The sequence below is a fragment of the Leuresthes tenuis genome, unplaced genomic scaffold, assembly GCF_036924035.1.
Source record: "Leuresthes tenuis unplaced genomic scaffold, fLeuTen1.0.hap1 SCAF_24, whole genome shotgun sequence".
In the NCBI taxonomy this organism is placed as follows: domain Eukaryota; kingdom Metazoa; phylum Chordata; class Actinopteri; order Atheriniformes; family Atherinopsidae; genus Leuresthes; species Leuresthes tenuis.
In genome coordinates, this window is record NW_027325378.1 from 14879562 (window position 1) to 14897942 (window position 18381).

Below are 18381 nucleotides of genomic sequence, written 5' to 3' on the forward strand. Positions count from 1 at the left end.
ACAAACCTGACAAAAATTAGAGCAGCGATGCATTCTCTATGTTTTTCTGCTGAAGCTGTTAAGTCTTGAATGTACGTCCCTGCTTGGACATTTATTGGAAAATGCATACTGAGATAACTTTTTTGGTGATGAAAATAATACACAAAAGGAAAATGTGAAGAAAAAAAAACAGCTCATGACTCCTAAAAGTAATGTCTAGTTTATTCATCTGATTGAAACATTATTTTATATGATTTTATTCATATGACACCAAACAAATAACAAATGTCCTCTCAAGGCATTTTGAAAATATCATTAAATTCAAGACAATTGTAATCCACTTCATTGTGTGATGCACACAGAATGTATGGTCACACCTGGATCTATCTTAATTGGTTAGTGATATTTTGGGTCAACTTTGGGGATTAATTGTTCTGCAGTGATTCAACAGTAAGACTGCCTTTGGCATCACCAGCAGGTGGCAGTGTGGCGCTTTGCTTCTTGTTAATCAGCCACGGGTCGCTTTTGCGCAGACTCTCACGTAGCTTCTTCATTCTGCCGAGTGTAGCTGCACTGAACAGAAGCGCATCATCACCCGTCTTATTCTTTCTCCTGTTTTATGCAGGTTAGTGGGTTGTTAAAAAAGGCTAGCTAACATGTTGTCTAGTTCTCATTCTTTCTGCCAGAGTGCGGGAGTACGAGGGACTGTAACGATTGCAATCAAATTATAATTATTAATATAATGGCTTGTAGCACTTTGGTCAACAAAACTAGAAAGTAGCTATATAGATATATATAGTCCAGTCCATTAGCCATTTATTTGTCACACAAAAAGACCCAGGATTAAGCCATATGTGTGGCGCCGTAAACAAACAATCAAATCAAATGTACTGGAGTGGAACTGGGTTGCACTGACAGATGGGGAGTGACTTATGACAGCATCACTATACATTTACAGCATAATTGTTGTTTATTGCCATGGTAATGTTAATCAGTATTTGGTTGTTATTTCATGTTTCTATTTTTTTTTTAAAGTAGAGTTTTATATTTTCAAGAAAATCCATCCAACAGACATAAGTTGTAATGGGTTAAAACTATCTGTAAACTGACAAACAAAGATTACCTCTCTTTGGCTCTACTGTATATCAGTAAACAGAACAAGTCATCCTGGGAATGTGGGAGGTGTCTACCAACAGCAATGCCACTTATATAGAAAAGGCAGGGAAACATAATGGAAAGAAAATCAAGCCCTGAGGTGCCCTGCGGGACCCATTGAAAAATACAGCTGCTTTTGAAAGTGCCAATGAATGCAATTTAGGTAGATATTTTTCTTGTATCACATCTCACACATCGATTCACACAGTTCAGAACCTCAGGGCTATGTGTCATTAGACCAGACCACAAGCAAAGATTTGAAAACTCCCTTTGGTTGCTTTCAACTTGCAGAGTTTTCCACTACCTCAGCTAAGTCTCACCAATGTCTTCTCTGCCCTCTGTTCATCTCTGCTTCATGTATAAAGTTAAACTTCTCCAATGTTGTTGTTTTTTTTATTGACGCATGTTGTCTTTTTTATGACCATGGCTTAACTAACAGGAAAAGTCACATGTTTGCACATCATTCCTGAACGGTGAAAACATTTATACCCTGCATGTTTTAACCAATGGAAAGTTGAAGCAAGTGTGAATAGAGGAACATCTCTATTGTCACTAGATGCGGATCGGAAAGTTGGTTCATTTCTTACATGGAAACCAATATGTGAGTGTTTATTATGATGGTAATAACAAATAAAATTCAAACTTTTACAACCCTGCAGGGAAACAGAAAACATAAGTTTAATGCAACTGCTGTGTGGGTAAATGGCCTTTGGAACCCAGGGGGCAGAAACATGAGACAGGGGAGAGGAAAATGGTTCATGGTCAGAAAGAAATAATAACAATAATAATTAAAAGAAATAGCAAGCAAGCAGAATACATGAACACATGGGTATTGTGGCATGGAAATACTGTAAATAAAATGGTGACAGTTGTTAAGACTAGGGGCTAGATGCATACACACAGAAATGTCCATAGGCACTCTTCCAACAAGACTTCTAAAGCACTGCCTACAAATGGTTCTCTTCTATAAATGTCAGTCATCATGAAACTAATTGCACATCCAAGACAGTCTCCTTTTAGTCCTATATAAGTACGGTAAACACAATTTCCCCCATGAATAAATTTGAACATAAAAGCAACAGTAAAGAAGTGCTGTTTTACTAAATGTTACAAACTCATCAGTGAAGCCGAAGTTTTATTTGTTGGCCTCATATCTATAATCACCAACAGAGAAAAACAAACTAAAAACAAAACAAACAAAAAAAGCTGCTGAATAAAATTAAACATCAGAGATGATCAACTCTGTACATTTGGCAGAGGACCACCAGCAACTTGCAACAGATGAACACACAGCCTGTATAGTATTGGCCTTGTGCGGCGACTATCAGGGGGGAAAACACAGATGGAGGATAGTATGTTCCTATACAGCCTCAGCCTTAAGCAGTGCATGACCGTTTTGGTTCGAGAAACTCCGAACAATCTAGACAAACCGTTTTTCTTTTCAAAACATTAAAAAGTTCTTTCACAGCTATAACACATGACCACGACACAGAGCTGCAGTTGTCTTATCACTATGTTAACAGTAACACTAATTTGTTAAAATAAACTAAAAGCCTTTCTTGTCATTATCAACAATTCTCACAACAGGTAAGCTGTATTTTGTGTATGAAATCTTCCTTTCACACTGAAATTGAAAGGTGTAATGTTGATAAGAAGCCAATATGATGACCAACAAAAGTTTTTACAGTCTGTTATGTTGATATCTGCTTCTATGATGATTATCTCGTGCAAAAAATAGACCACATGCCGAAACTCTTCATGCTTTGCTGCTGCAGCGCAGCTTGAGCAGCAGCTGGGATGCATGTCTCAAGCAACCAGGATGGATGTTCTAATCTATTAACATGGGAGCTGGAATGAAGTACCACTGGTATAAGGTACTTGTTTTATGCCTAATTACATTAGCTACTTGATGCAAATGAACCTGATTATTTGCGACATGTTCCTCACCTGTTTCTTTTTCAGTACTGTTGGTTACTTTCTGCCCCATTCCAACTACTTCTTAAATGTGTTGCTGCTGCCAGTAAATTTAAAATGAACTATTGTTTTTCATTAAAACGTGAAATATATCACCCTCAACATTTGATGTCTTCCATTTTCTATTGTGAATAAAATATCTGTTTTTACTAACATTTGACACAGCATCATAACTTTGAATTAGGGTTCTAAGACAGTGGAAGTGGAAACTGTTGCATTCTGGCAAACTGTTGAATTCTTTTGAAAATCACAGATATTGGATCTTCGGGTTAAAGAGGGGCAGGACAATCCAGCTTGTTAGCACACAATTCACACTCAAGCAGCTATGATGGTGTGGAGCAGCTTAAGTGTACAGAGCATGAATAACTTGCACACCTGAGACGGTATTATCAAAGCTGCATAATTGAAACAAATTTTGGAGAAGTCGACACCTTGCTTATACCAACAGGATAAGCATAGCTCAGTAGCATCCCCCGCTGAAAACATTAAGAAACATGATGACAAAGGATACCCCAAACTGTTGAGAAGCTGAAATATATCAAGCGATAAGAAATAATGTCAATACTTGACACTAACGGTTAGAGATTGTTGATCAAAGGAAAGAAAAGCAATATTGTGGTGAACTTACTATTCTCTAAAAGTCTTTCAAATAAAGATTCACATTTTCAATTAAACATAGCGTTTAATTCATTTATAGATCACTGCATTTTGTTTTTATTTGTACTTTCCACCGCATCCCAACTTGCTGATAAATTAGCTTATATTAGAAGGCTATAAATTTATGACGTGAAAATGATCCTCCAAAGGGTTTGCTCCTCTCTTTTGGCCCACGGCTATTCCTGACTGTAATCTAATTTGGCTGGCATTATACATTGTAAGAGAAAATCACAAGGCATGTACTGTCAATACATATCTATTTGAAATTGATGTCATACGTGTGTACGTTAGAAATGCGATTCTTAAAGTTCTACCTCAAGGTTTTTTCTGCATAGCATCTTTAACAAATTGACAGAACACTGTGGGGAAAATTTAAGACAAGGCTCATATATACATCAAAGGACATTTTAATAAATGTGGCCCTAGAGTTCTAACATTGAAATTTAGTGACAGAGTATGACTACAAATTAAGTTGGAGCAGCCAGTGATAGATAGGACATTGCAACAAACATGACTGTCAGAGGGAAGAGGATCATATGAAAAAGCATCGCCCCTATGTTAAACAGTCGGTGTTGGAGTGTTGGCGTTTACTACGGATGGGCATTTTAAGGGATTTTTGATTAGTTCATTAGCCGTGACGTCATTGCGATATCGTTGTTAAACTAACAATCACCAAAACAGTAATTTGTTCCAGTCGTTTGCTGTCAGTCTTTCCATCTGGTCTTTTTGCTCTTGAAATGCAGTGTATACATACAGTGTCGACTGTATGTGCCTTTTCAACTAATCGATTAGTCGCGCACATCCCTAGTGTTTACGCATTTGCCAGAATTTGTCAGGCGTACTTGTTTGAATGCCTTTAGCTGTCCTTTATGTTGTACTCTTCCCAAAACTTGATTGTATCTCTCTCTCTCTCTCTCTCAATATATATATATATCAATTTCAATAACTAAAATCAAATCAACAGAAAATATAACATATTAATCAAGGACGACTGCTAGAAAAAGGGAGCAGGGAGTAAAACAGCTGGTTGGCCCTCTGCTAGTACTTCATCTTTCTGTCATGAAGAAAAGGGAGCGGATGGAGACAGTAATTTAATTATGAGACTACCGCCATTATCGATGGATGACTGCAATGGCTATGGACATCAAACAAATTTGCAAGATGACTGAGAGTGAAAAGCAGTGCATGAAAAGGAAACAAGAATCTGGTCATTTGTGCAGCAACTCAGAGCACATTTTTACTGCAGTGTTGTGGTCCCTTGTTTGATTATGGAGGGAAAAAGGTGAACTTTTCAAAGATTTGGAAAAACTTGAAAAATGTGTCAGGGGTAGAATGTAAGAGAAGAAAGAATGGATAATGAAGTTTAAGAAAAAGAAAAAGAATAGTCTGAGGAAATGAAGTATGGGATTCAAAACATTGATGTAGAAAAGGGAGAATGTATGATGGGGAAATGAGATGGAGTGGCAAAAAGGGAATGAAAGGATAAGATGGAGGGCAGAGAGAGACAAGACAGAGGAGAAGAGAGGAGAGGAGAATATACACGAAGGGGGAAAGAGAGACCTTGGGATGAAATACGTGGAATACAAGGATCATTGGCGTGTTTGTGATTATCAGACCAATCTCATGCTTGGTCACTTCTGCAATGTGAAGCAATGCGGGCGCACACACATACTCACATACATTATATCCATTCCTATCTCACTTTCTTCAAACAAAATAGTATCCAATGTGCAATCTGTCTAAAGCCCCAATCTCTTTTTGACTTTTTTCTCTCATAAATCAGTCTTTTCTAAATAAGGTCTTACCATGTGTTGTTGCATGGTGGCAAAGATGAGAGGGCAGATGCATGTAATCTGACACTTCTCTGGGATAACAATGAAAGAAAATTAGCCAAATGTCAGCAGTTTGACAGCTTTGACCAAATTATCATCCATACAGGGCTTAACACCCTTCAATCCTCAAGCCGCTGTTTCCTTTATCCATTTCACACTCCTTCAAGAGCCCTACTGTCAGTCTCTCTATACTTATCTTCCATTCATCCCTTATCTCCTCTCTCCCACATCCTGCCTCTTTTCTGCCTCACCCCTGCCTCTTCTATTTCAAACTGTACCCACAGGGCATTTGTCTTTAGCTGGCACCACTGATCACAGCTCGTATGGTTGCTATGTGACTCTTGGAAACCTATGAAAAACACATAGTTTTCCTTCTCTTTTTGAAAGTTAGGTTTTTTTTGTTGTTTTTTTACACCTTTTCTGACATATGGCCCTATTTTAAGTACACGCATTCCTATGATCCAAGAAGAGACATGGCTGTCACATGAACACAAGGATTGATACTCTTTACAACCAGCTCCAAAACAGAGTTTCACTGTTTTCATGTTAGTTGGTTTTTTTCCCCCCAATCAGAAGTGTTATCCAGCCCATGTGAATAAAAATACACAGTGCTCTCAGTGAGTACAAAAGGACACTGAATGCTCAACAAAGAAAGATTTTTCTTTTGGTGGTGGGGGGGGGGTTATAAATGTGGATAATTATTAGCAGTCAACTTTTACAGACTACAGCCACAGCTGCCCAAATGTTACTCAAAGTGCAACGGCCAGTGAAAAGCTAATAAATCCATCATTTTTATCAACTGATTCATTTTCAAGGAAGAATTTTATTAAGAAAGCAGCGTGATAAATCAAATCTGAGGGAACCACACACTAAAGACAACAGAAAATAAACTATATCAATAAAGTGTGACTTTGTGTGTCATAATAACTATTTTAATAGTGTGTGTGTGTGTGTGTGTGAGAGAGAGAGAGAACAGGGAAATATTGAAAGGAAATTAATGTGATATTCATTGCTGGCCTGATTAAAGAATAATTTGGAAATCACTTAGCTTTATGAATAAAACAAACAACTTTAAATAAATTACAAAACAAGTTATTGTAAAATTCTTATACCAATCTGACCCTAATGAGCACTGCAAAAGAAAATTAGGCATTTTCCTAATTTTCTGTGCGGCAGAACAAGTGTGGCTCGAACTCCAACAACTCTGTCATAAGGAGTATGACAAGCGATGCCATGTTGAAGAAAAACAAACAAATGATAAAAATGAAACCTGAAAAAGGATGCAGGTTTTCACATGTATCTGTAGATTATTTCTCCAAGGAAAGAAAAATAATGAAAATAATAGATCAAAGGGATATGGAGCTTACTGAACCAACTACTTTTACAACCTTCTCTTAGATATGCCGATATGTTCGGGTGTTGCTTCACATTTTAATGCCGATGAGTGTTTTGATTAGATATCTTGCACGACAACTTTCAATTACCTGATATGGCTCTTCAAAACAGTCCCTTGTTTCTGATTTGGTATTTGGTTTTGGTATTCCTGAGGGATATTAGGTGATTTGGGCACTTAAGTGTTAGTGTAATCTTTTCCAATCAGTGATAAGGCACAACAAGCCCACAGAAACATGTTTCTTGTCTATATCCCTAAAAATATTCTAACTAGTATTAAGTAGAAGGTCAAACGAACCAACTTTACAATAGCAGTGGTTGGTTGCAGTTCTGAAACCTGGTAACAGTTGAGCATAATGGATTTCTAAAGTTTTGTGCAGTTAACAGGAGCTTTTATCCCTCTATGCACCATAAACAAAAACTATTTATTTGAAACAAAACTTTTGATTGTTTGATGGTCGTGCTTCAGCTATTTGTTGCATCCAACAGGAAGGGATTTAACAGTGGTTGACCGTTTTGTCAGCTAAACATTTTTTTTGTCCCATTTTACACAATGTAGCTCCCTAATAATTATGCATGCATTGATTATAGGGGGTTAGTCACTTATTTTGAGAGGCAATACTCTCAAATGTTTTTAACTGTGTGCTATTGGTGTTAAGACCTGTGGGAATTTAGTAGACATGAAATATAGTGGCAGGTTTATGGGTAGTACATGTGATGAGTAGGACTTAAAATTTAAATATTTATCTATCAATCGTACCCTGAGTCACCTTCTGTGCAAATTTCATTTTCAGAATGCACCCACTGATGTTACTGTAAAGTTTTCATGTCTACCAGACATCCCTCATCTATAATGCAGACCATAAACAATGTTTCTATACAAGCTTTTCCATCAAATGCAAAACCACTGCAATTACACAGATTATAAATGGTGACGAAAAATGCCTTATCAAGGTTTGTCAATATATTGAAGACTACAGTGATGATTTCCACTTCTATCATAGTGGACACAAAAATCCTTGTCTCCAAGCTTGGATTTCATTCGTCTCAGTGAATTACAGCAATCCATTTGGCTCTCTGCTCTTTATTTTTGTTACTTTATAATTTGAAAACTCAGACCTCTTTTTAAATCTGTTGGTACAATCGATTTCACTGCAGTGTTCCCCTTTTTAGATGTGTTTTTCAGTGTTTTCAGGTCTGTCTAACAGTCATCGAGAGGGCTGTCGTTTAGTCACTCAGTGGGGCATAACCAGGAGCAACTACAGTCACATGTCTGATGACATCATGTACATAACATCTACAGATGCAACAACCCTGACACAAACATATCTAACCTAAATCAGTTGTTAGCATTAAAAACTGGGAGATTGGAGCAGTTTGTCTTTTTAAGACATACTTTACTAATTAGGGTACATCTGGCTCCCAAATATAAAGTGACCCTTCTTTGTACTTCATGTTAATATAGAGTCCCTTCCAGTTTATCACAAATCCTTGTTTTCCTGTGAAAGCATAAGGTTTTTATGTTTGGACTTGTGTTAATGTCTTAGTGTCTTTCAGTGAATGGGGTTGCATGATTGCTTTGCGTCTGAAAATGTTTCACGCTGTAGCTGTAATGCTAAAATATATGTCCTGCCTGTTGGCCTGTTGAATGTGGACATTTGTATGCAACTTTGAGTATAGAAATGCACGTAATATGTTGTCCAAACAGATTGATTCGGACTTCCCAGGCTGGAGGAACTTCTTCCTTCAGAAATAACTTTATCAATCTTGAAGTCAGAACTTTTTTGTGTTTTCCTCATCCTTGTCTGTCCCTTTCAAAAGCTATATGCTGGTCACTGCATCTCTAACATGCACTGAATAAATCCATTTTGGCACAAACTGCAAGAATCAGCTTTGGCACATTTAAAACTAAGTCAGCATGCAATTTATTCTGTTTGCTGTTGAACACAGTCGCTCTCACTGCCATGCAGTCTAGGTCTGGATAACAAAAAAGGGAAAGAACAATAGATTTCACTAAAGCATGTTGGGCTGCTAATTGCATGTCATTGATTTTGTGCTTCCCCTGTTTCACAGTACTGAGACAGTAGTGTCGAATGACTTATCAGAACATGCTCATGCCATGGACTGCATAGATGGCAAGTGAAAATGACAGAGAGTGGGGGGACGGTCACTTAGATAATTCATTGCAAAACACAGAAGCAGCACAATGAATATGAAAAATCACAGTAACAAGATGTATCTGTAAAATCTTTAGATCTTGGCTGCTTGCTAAATTGTTGACCTCAATAAACATATCAGTGGGTAAATGGACCTCATTCAGAAGCACTTTGTACTTGGAAATAAGCAAACGAAGACAGACATATTGTACAGAGCTTATGTAAGTGTGTTTCACAGGGACGCTAAATTAAACCATTTTCATTTACATATACGTATTTGCTGTACATGAACAGCGAACTGGCTAAATGATTACATGTTCAAAAAAGACCTCTATCGTTGGCTGGATTAAATCAGAGAAAGCATAGGAATAGGTTAGATTATAAATGTAGTGCATTAAACTGGGTGTCTGTGGCTCATTTCCCATGTAATTTTCAACATTATGCATTACATTAACTGTATAGTGCCTTTGTAGCATCAGTTATAAGACTCAGGCACCAGGTAACAATCCAATACATAATAGAATATCATGCAGTTGCACTCAGGCATTATATGCAGCTTTTCAACATTCATTCTCCTGTTGATTTGCTCCCCCCCCCTCAAACTATCCCACTGAGTGAACACACACAGATGATCTAGTCTGTCTTTTTTTCTGTGGGATTTGCTTGGGTAAATAACCGTTCAATTTCAGTGAGGAACCAACTGTACTCACACTAAGGATGGTCTATTCATTTTCAGTTTTAGGCTTCAAGCTTTTAATTGTCTTTTAATTTCCTACACATTCAAGTCATATCATATATATATAGATAGAATGTGTCAAAACAACAATCAAAGGCAGCAGATGAAATTTCAAACTATTCTGCTAAATGTCAAGTTGAAAAATTCAACAGAGCCTCTTGAAACAGAGGGGATTCTGTATTGGATTAGCAAGAAGGTCCAAAATAGTCAATCTTCCCATTGTGCCCACATTATTTTGTGTGTGGAGGGACATTTACATTTGCCACAAAAGATTCTGTAGGTATATTTTGGGACTATATATCTCAAAGAATGTGAAATCTTCTCTCTTGTAAGTAGGTGTATTTATCAAAAAAGGACCAGTCCTATCCTATCATATAAATAATTCAATTGTATGTAAAAACACATCAGATTAGCTTGCTTTTATTTTATTTTCCAGCCCTGTACTCAGGTACCTCAGCTGTAGAGTGACTGTATTAGATGAGAAAGTATGAATTATTAATTACACAAACATAGAGGGGTATAATTGTCTGTCCATATCTCTCTTATCTGTGGATTGATGTGGAAATGAGCTTCTCCCTGAGCAATAGAGATAATGACAAAAGCTATGAGAGGGAGAGAATGACAGAGGAAAAAATATAAAGAATGATGAGAAAGAAAAGAGGTATAAGAGGCTGGGAGCAGCTGTGAAGCACTGTGAACTGTATCACTCTATGAGAGCATGGACATTTATCTTACAGTGTGTCATCTATAAAATCGTTCATATGGATATATGTACATGTAGCTAAATTAGCCTTTTGCTCTTACCTATATCTACAAAAAGTGTGTAAACAGATCTCTTCGTTCATGTGTGAGTACAGTATCATGTCTCGGGTTTTGTGTTTGTGAAATAGAGAAAGCATGAGGGTGTATGTGTGTCTACCTCCTCTCCTGTTGAGCTTGGCATATCCAGGTGCATATCCATTGGAGAAGACAGAAGAGCTGGTGAAGGCCGTGTGAGGCAGAGGAGAGGCAAGAGTCTCATCACACTTCTCTGTGGGGAGCGAATGAATGTGAAGACAGGGACAGAGGAAGAGATGGATACGAGATAGAACAAGAAGGGAAGTGGGACAGAAGGGTAAGAAGACAATTAGAAGAAAGAATGTAGTGGAGGAAAGAAAAGACAAGAGAAAAGAGAATACATATTATTAAACAATTTGACAATGTGTTTATGCAGTGTTTTCTTCATGTACAGGAACTCCATGAGGTATTTCTAAGCAAATAACCATAGGAAAAGAAATCCTGATAAAATAGCACTTGTCTCATTTTGGGGACACTTTTTTCACTGTCAAAAACAAAGTACAGAAATATGACCATTGCTTAAGGTTTAAAATAAGCTTTTTTATGAGTCTAAAGTACTTCCGGCTGGATTTAAAAGTGGCCAATCTGCTGAAACACCTCTACTGTTTGTGACAGGGGCCTTACAGGCAGCTAGACCTGCAAAGCAGTTCTTGGTTCTCATGTTGCTTGATTTCTCAGCAGCCTTTGACACAATAGATTATAAATCCAATTCATCCTACTATCAATGCTCTCTGACATGGGAATCTCAGGCAATAAACACTTTTAGTTCTAATCTTTCCGCAAGATGTCATGAAAATGACAAATATTCATGCTCCATCGTGTCTTAACCAGAGTGGACCCAGGGAACATTACTGAGACCCCTTCTCTGGGAAATGTGTACCATCTCTTTGGACTGGTCAGCTTTCAGTCATTCCAGCAAATAAATCTCTCCAACACAAAATCAACATAAAAATTACCTCTCCAACAGAGGCTGAAACAAACCCAGGTGCTGTAATTGAGGAACAGCTGTCCTCTGATCATGTTGCATCTGTCCCTGGTGATGTCACTTTGCACTTTACAACATAAGAAAAATGAGGCCCTATCTGACTCAGTATGCCACTCAACTCTTGATACAAGTAGTAGTCATCTGCTGCCCTGACTACTCTAATGCTCTTTGTGCAGGTCTCCTTGCCTAAACTGTAAAAAAACCCAAAAAACAACCCAAATGGTTTAAAACACGGTGGTATGTCTGTGTTTCATCAACCAAATAGGACATGCCACTCCATTACTCATTGTACTCCACTGGCTACTCGAGGCATGGCTGCCCGAATCAAATTCAAGTCACTAATGCTGCCTACAGAGTGACTTACTAAACTCTGTCATACAGGTTTGTGCTCTTGCTCGATCACTCAGTTTCTGCCAGGAATGTTGTGTAGTATGGTCATGCCTACGCTCAGGGCAGTCTCAGTCCAAACTGTTTTCATTTGTGGTCCCAGGATAATGGAAGGAGTTGCCTTTCTAACTTTAAGAACCACTTGAAGACTCATCTCTTCAGAGGACACCTCTTATAACACAGCTCACACCTAACTGACACTTGCTCATCTGTATTTGTTCTACTTAAATTATGTTATGTAGACATATTTACACTAGACATATTTACACAATGCACGCGATATAAAGAGAAATAAAGGTTGTTTCCTTACTTGCAAGTTGCTATGGATTAAAGCATCAGCTTAATGACTTAAATGTAAATGTAAATGATTGATCAATTACACTGAAATCACAAGGGCATCCAAAACATTGAGCTCACTGGTATTCTTAAGTAAACTTTAGCAAACAATGAAAACTGTAAAAAACAACAGCTCTAATGGTCCTTAAACCATAGTCTCAATGCAATTGTGCAGAGTGTAGATACACATAGCCGACTTTATTGCTGTATGACCAGTGGAGCCAGTAACCATGAGAAATATCATGGGAAAGACTTTGATGGCATGTGTTTGAGAATTACAAACACATCAAAATATGTGAAAATACACACAAGTGTTGCCCCTTTCCATTTTCAATCCTTTCCTTTCACTCACTCTTAGACATAAACACACTCACTTCTTCCAGTACATTAGGTTTCATGCAGAGAGAAATTGTGAATGGTCTGTCAGGCCTTGTAGATGCAGTCTATAGCTCTCTGTCATGTCCCACTGTGTAAATGTGTGTGTATTGTACACTGGATGAAAGTCAAAACCACCACCTTAGACTGCTGACTCGTTTGTCATATTACTTTGACTGATAGGTGGACCCATAGAGAAAAAAAAGAGACACTTTATCAAAGCCCAGAAATGTAAGTGTGTTAGTGTGTTTGTAATTCTGTCTGGAAGGGGAAATGCTCTGCAGCCTCAATCCAGACCTGAGAGATATTCACATTTTCTTTCATTGCATGTTATCAAGAGTATATAGACAAAGACACCAAGATTCTCCTTTAAAAGTAATGAGATCTCGAGCACATTCATCTCTCTTTGGAATATTAGTAAGATCCAGTAGCAACCATTTGGCAGCTGACTCACCACCACATAAATGAGCAGTGATATACACCAGAGGCTGGTGTCCAAAGAGATGGTTTCAGGCAGCTTGATTGCATCTGTCTCTCTCATCTCTATTATAAAATAGATGGTATGCAAGACAATATAATCATTTTGAAAGGACTAAAGTAAGCTGATGTCACTGGTTGCAGCTCATGCCAGCGCACCTAGTAATTTGCTCCCACTTATCTCTTTTAGCAGCAGTGCCACATGTACACTTCTCAGGCAACAGCATTAATTAATGAAATTACAGGAAATTTTTTGCATCATGCTCAAGTATCTTACAAATTATTCTTGCTCCACGATTAATTAAAACAAGTTACTCTGTGCTCCGAATAAAACTCATTCACACGTGCATCTTTGTATTTACCACGCTGCCCTGATCCACTTCTAGTCAACTGCTGTTCTGATTTCAAGAATATTTCTTGGGTTCACAGCCATGGTTTCTGTACACTTCACATAAACATGGATTGTAGGGCACTCACACGTAGATGGTGGTGCATGGTGGCATTAATGGAATGAAAGAGAGACGAGTTTAGTAATCCAAATATAAAACACGATGACCCCTGTGTATTATGCAGAACATCTTTTAATGGATAGTGTGTGAAACCATACTAGGGTAAAATGTTACTTGCCAGTGAAAAAGAAACATATTTATCACACAGGCCTCTTGAAATGAAGGTTCAATAGTTGCTAACTGTGATGCTGGAAATCTCACCTGAGGCAGTATTGCAATAATACTGATAATGTTTTAAAGGTGATTCATTACAGTTGAATATATTTAGCTGATTCAGCTTGCAGTGATCTCACTATTGCAGTCCATGGGCATTATATACACAGCCCCACATCAGTTGACATCAGGTGATCTGAAACATCTGTAGCTCTTTAATTAGGTTGTCAGTGAAGCTAGGAACTTCTTATCTTCTTTGCATTTCTGCAAGTGTGGCTTTTTTCTGTTATGTTCTGTCATTACCAGCTGTTTTTATTGCCCTTCTCCTCTCCCTCTGGTTGATTAATAATCACTTACATGAGAGCATCCCTTCCCACACAAATTGTACATGTATCAAGTTTATTTTGAGTTCTTAGCTTTTCCAGTTTTCTCTTGAATGAGCTTTCTCCTTTAGTGTCTCGTCTTGCTTCACTTCCTGTCTTTGATCTTTCTTGCACCTTGTTTGTGTTTATAGTCAGCCCCCGATTGTGTTTATAGTCCCATCTGTTTTACAGTTTTAGTGTTGTGCCTGGGATCCCTATCTGTTTTTCTGCCTGTTCACCAGCTTTTCTTTTTTTTTTATTTGGAGTTTTGGATGAATCCACTCACACGTGCCAACTGCAAAAAAAGATGGACGACGTCATCCACTGTCAGATGCTGATGAAGTCTTTTAAAAAAGGAATCTTGGCACCTCTAGTTTCAAAAAAGCCAGTCGAATGCAACAGTTAAGGCTTCAAAACTAGTTCACGAATCAGTGGGTGGAACCACAGCCTCTCTCTGTCCATTTGTTTACCGTACAGTTGATGGTCTTGCAGTGTCTTTTGCTCCTGAATGAGTTATGATAAAGTTGTTTCACTCCTTCATCTGCCTGACTCATCTTTTATTAAATCTTGGGTCCCTATCTTGCTTTCACATGGTTTTCACCCTGATGAATCTTTAGCTTGCGGCTTGGCTTGATGAGGAAAATGCATGGTTAATTAGACTGAAATACTGCAAGGATGCTTGTCATGATTTTTTTTGTTTTATTCTATTTGATATGATAACAAAATGTTTCACTGCCATGTCAAAAGATAAACGTTAGCAAATTATAACTCCGATTTTGAAATTGCTCCTGAAGAATGACAGTAGTTAACTTGAAGTTTTCAAAACTTAAGTCATTTTTTGGGTTAGTACCAGAATGTATAACAAAACAGTGGATAAATGGATAACTACACAAAGAGCAATGGCCTACTGCACTTTACAGTAGGATTTGTTAGGAGGCCTTGTGTCTGTATTAACAGATGAAAAGAACAAGACAAATATTTTCATTTTTAAATGATGAGAAAGAAGTGCCTAAAAGGTAAAAAAACAACAGATTTTGGAGACTTCTTCCCAGCAACGTCACCTGCATTCATGTCTGTTAAGAGAGAGTACCAAAGTCTATATTGCTCTCTGGCAGAGTTAATCACAGTAGTTGTTCAAACAGTGTTCAAGTTCCTTTGTAAAACATACTCTGTTGTTGATTTAGCAGATTGTCTGATGCCCGCACACGGTCAAAGCTGGTAGTTTTTTGTAAAGCTAGGTGATTTGATCATGAATAAGAGGAATGGTCCATACTTAGATTTCACACAATAGCATACTGTGGGTTTTTATCATTCACCCATTTACACAATCTCATTCAACTATTAACTTCACATGTCTGCTTTGATAATTATATATCAAATCAGATATATGTAAACCTGTAGAAATTGGAAATCACAATGGTAAACCTTTTTGGATAACCTGATATCCCATAAATGGACCTCAGGAAATTAAATGGGTAGTTAATTTTGTAGGATGTAACCTTGAAATCAGACATATACAGTTAAAGCAGTTCTCCACTTAGCTTCTGCAAAGTCATTGCTGTTTTTAGAATAGTTGCAAAAATTGAACACCAAAAGATTGCACCCATTCATACAAATGTGATACAATTTGATTTATAGTTTTTAGATGATTAAACAGCAGTGCAAGGATTACCACACAGGTAAACTATACGTGTGCCAGTTAGGGCAGCTTCTGCATTTCCCTTGTTACTAATTAATCCTTTGGAGATTGAAGAACCAAATCTATTATAACCTATAAATTATTAGTATACCCTGATGGAACAGCAGCTCTATATGTAATGAAACCCTGTAATACAAAACAGAAAAGATAATGAAGATATATAAACCCATACAATGCACATAAAGAACACATTCAACTGCATAACATACTGTAATCATATGTCCAAAACACAAGAAACACTGCTGGCTTTATGTATGACAAGCAACTGGGCAGAAGATTCATGAATACAGTCCACATGGTCTTATGCTTAGGGCTCAAGTAAGAGATCCCGACCATTGATATTGGACTGTCTCAAGTGCAAAGTAGGGTTTTGTATGTGCAGGTACTTTAGGGCAAGCAAATGACTACAATATCCAGCTGCAAATGTCAGCCTATTCCCTGGTGATGGAGAGATAGTTTTACGCATGATAGAATAATATGAAAGATGAAACAGACAGGGGCAGTGAGGGAGTCCAGAAAAGAGATATCAGATAAAAAAGAAGAAAGAGTAGACAGAAGAGAAATAGATAACATGGAAGAAGAAAAAGGACGAGAGGAAAGGAAAATGGCTAACGACCAAGCTGTCTTGGTGGCATTTGAAGGTACAGTTAGGTAAATAACTAGGGAGTGGAAAAATAACCAGCTGGAGATATGTCAGCTGGCTGCACCTGGCTGGTACCAGATGGACTGATGTTTGACCAGCTTTTTAAAAGGTCTTTACATCACTGACACATCTCTGGTGAGAGTTGGATACAAATAGCACTCATTACATCTGGGTGAAATTCACGACATCCTGAAGATTAGTTTACATTTATCACAGATTGCAGCTGTAAAACTAACTGTTGGAAGCCAAAATGTGGCATGGCAACATGAAACTCTGTCATTCTTGAACTGCTTTAAGGAGTTTTGTACTTGCCACATTGGTCAGCTCTGGAAATATTCTTGACAGAGACAGAAAACATTTAACACACAAGTCAAACTAAATGCCCAGATAAGGAAAAAGGTTTAAAAAAATAAACATGAAAATTCTTTTTTTAAGAATTGAGACAATTGTGTGTGTAGTTTTGGTATGTTGCTGTCAAATCTGTCCTCTCAACATGACTTAACACTGGAGACGGTCAACCCTGTAGATGCTGTCATGAATACAGTGGATGCTGTCAAAGTGCCCACAGCTGCGTAGAGATGTAGTCTGACTCTCAAAATGGGAATGAGTGTGTCTCCTCCTGTGTATGCCTTCCCTCTTAGGTGTGCCTGGGAGCAACATCGACCTCAGGTTTCTGTTTTCAGTTTTTGCTCAAATTCAAATTTTAGTTTAACGCCTCTGGAGCAAACAGAGAGGTGGTCTCTCCACACCAAATGTGTTGTCTCCCTGCACAAGCCTCCAAAAGTAATCAATTTTTTTCCTGTGAAGTTTATAAAGTCGGCATAGTATGATGATCTCCATCGATCTTGGAGAGGTTTTATTCTGCAAGGATATGTACTGCAGATATGAGGTGCTGTACCTGATTCAGCTGCAAGAAGTTCAGCATGTTGTCAGTGTTCAGAGCCCATGTGGATAACGTACCTCTGGTTTGCCAAGACAGATATGTGAGACTTCTGGAGTGTCCCTGATGTTAATCTATGGGATGTACCGACTTGATGGACAAAGACTGGGTGAGTGCAGTTTTCTGACAGAAAAAATTGTCTGGATGTTTCCATTTCAAAGTCTGAAAACTTTAGAATTGTTTGTAATTTTTTTCAAATTATACAAAAAAAAGGACGTTCTGCTATCAACATTTTCTTAGCTGGTTAACTGGAAAAAAGTCAGCAGGACATAGTTTTTCCCTGTTGTGCATCAGAGGTTCCATCTGTTGTATTCAGAAAGCTTATGTATGAACAATCTGCTCATTCCTGTCTTTTAATGGTAAACAGAAATGTCCATTTTGACATGTGAAAATTGAACTTCTATAGTTGTTATCAAAATCCATTGATTCTTGTCATTTTTGCAGGATCAGTGAGTAAAACAAAAAAGAAAAAAGAAATCAAGTGATCCTTTGCTAATTAGTAAGCAGTTACATTAATGGGTGGTAAAAGTGCCGCCTTTCATGTGGGTGACTGGGGTTCGAATCCATGAAAGGTAGTATCTTTATGAAAGGTACTACCTTTCATGCGGGTCCTTAGACCCCTAACGCTACCTGCCTACCTGGGATATGAGTTTAAGTCGCTTTGGATAAAAGCGTCTGCCAAATGCATGAACAACAACATAAACAACACATGTTGTGTGAACATCTGGATTTGCCTGACAGCAGCTCTCAGGTGAGCTTCACAAAGAGGTATAGAACCTAAATTAACAGATGTCTCG

The 18381-nt window shown here is 37.8% G+C and overlaps 1 protein-coding gene across 2 annotated transcripts in view; it reads right to left on the minus strand.

Annotated features, from left to right (window-relative positions):
* cntnap2a (contactin associated protein 2a) overlaps positions 1–18381 on the minus strand; it is a 304756-nt gene that overhangs the window by 179009 nt on the left and 107366 nt on the right. For both annotated transcript variants that reach the window (XM_072378428.1, XM_072378427.1), the window contains exon 2: positions 10801–10911. In XM_072378428.1, coding sequence (XP_072234529.1) covers positions 10801–10911 — 111 coding nt within the window. The remainder of the gene's footprint in view (positions 1–10800; positions 10912–18381) is intronic.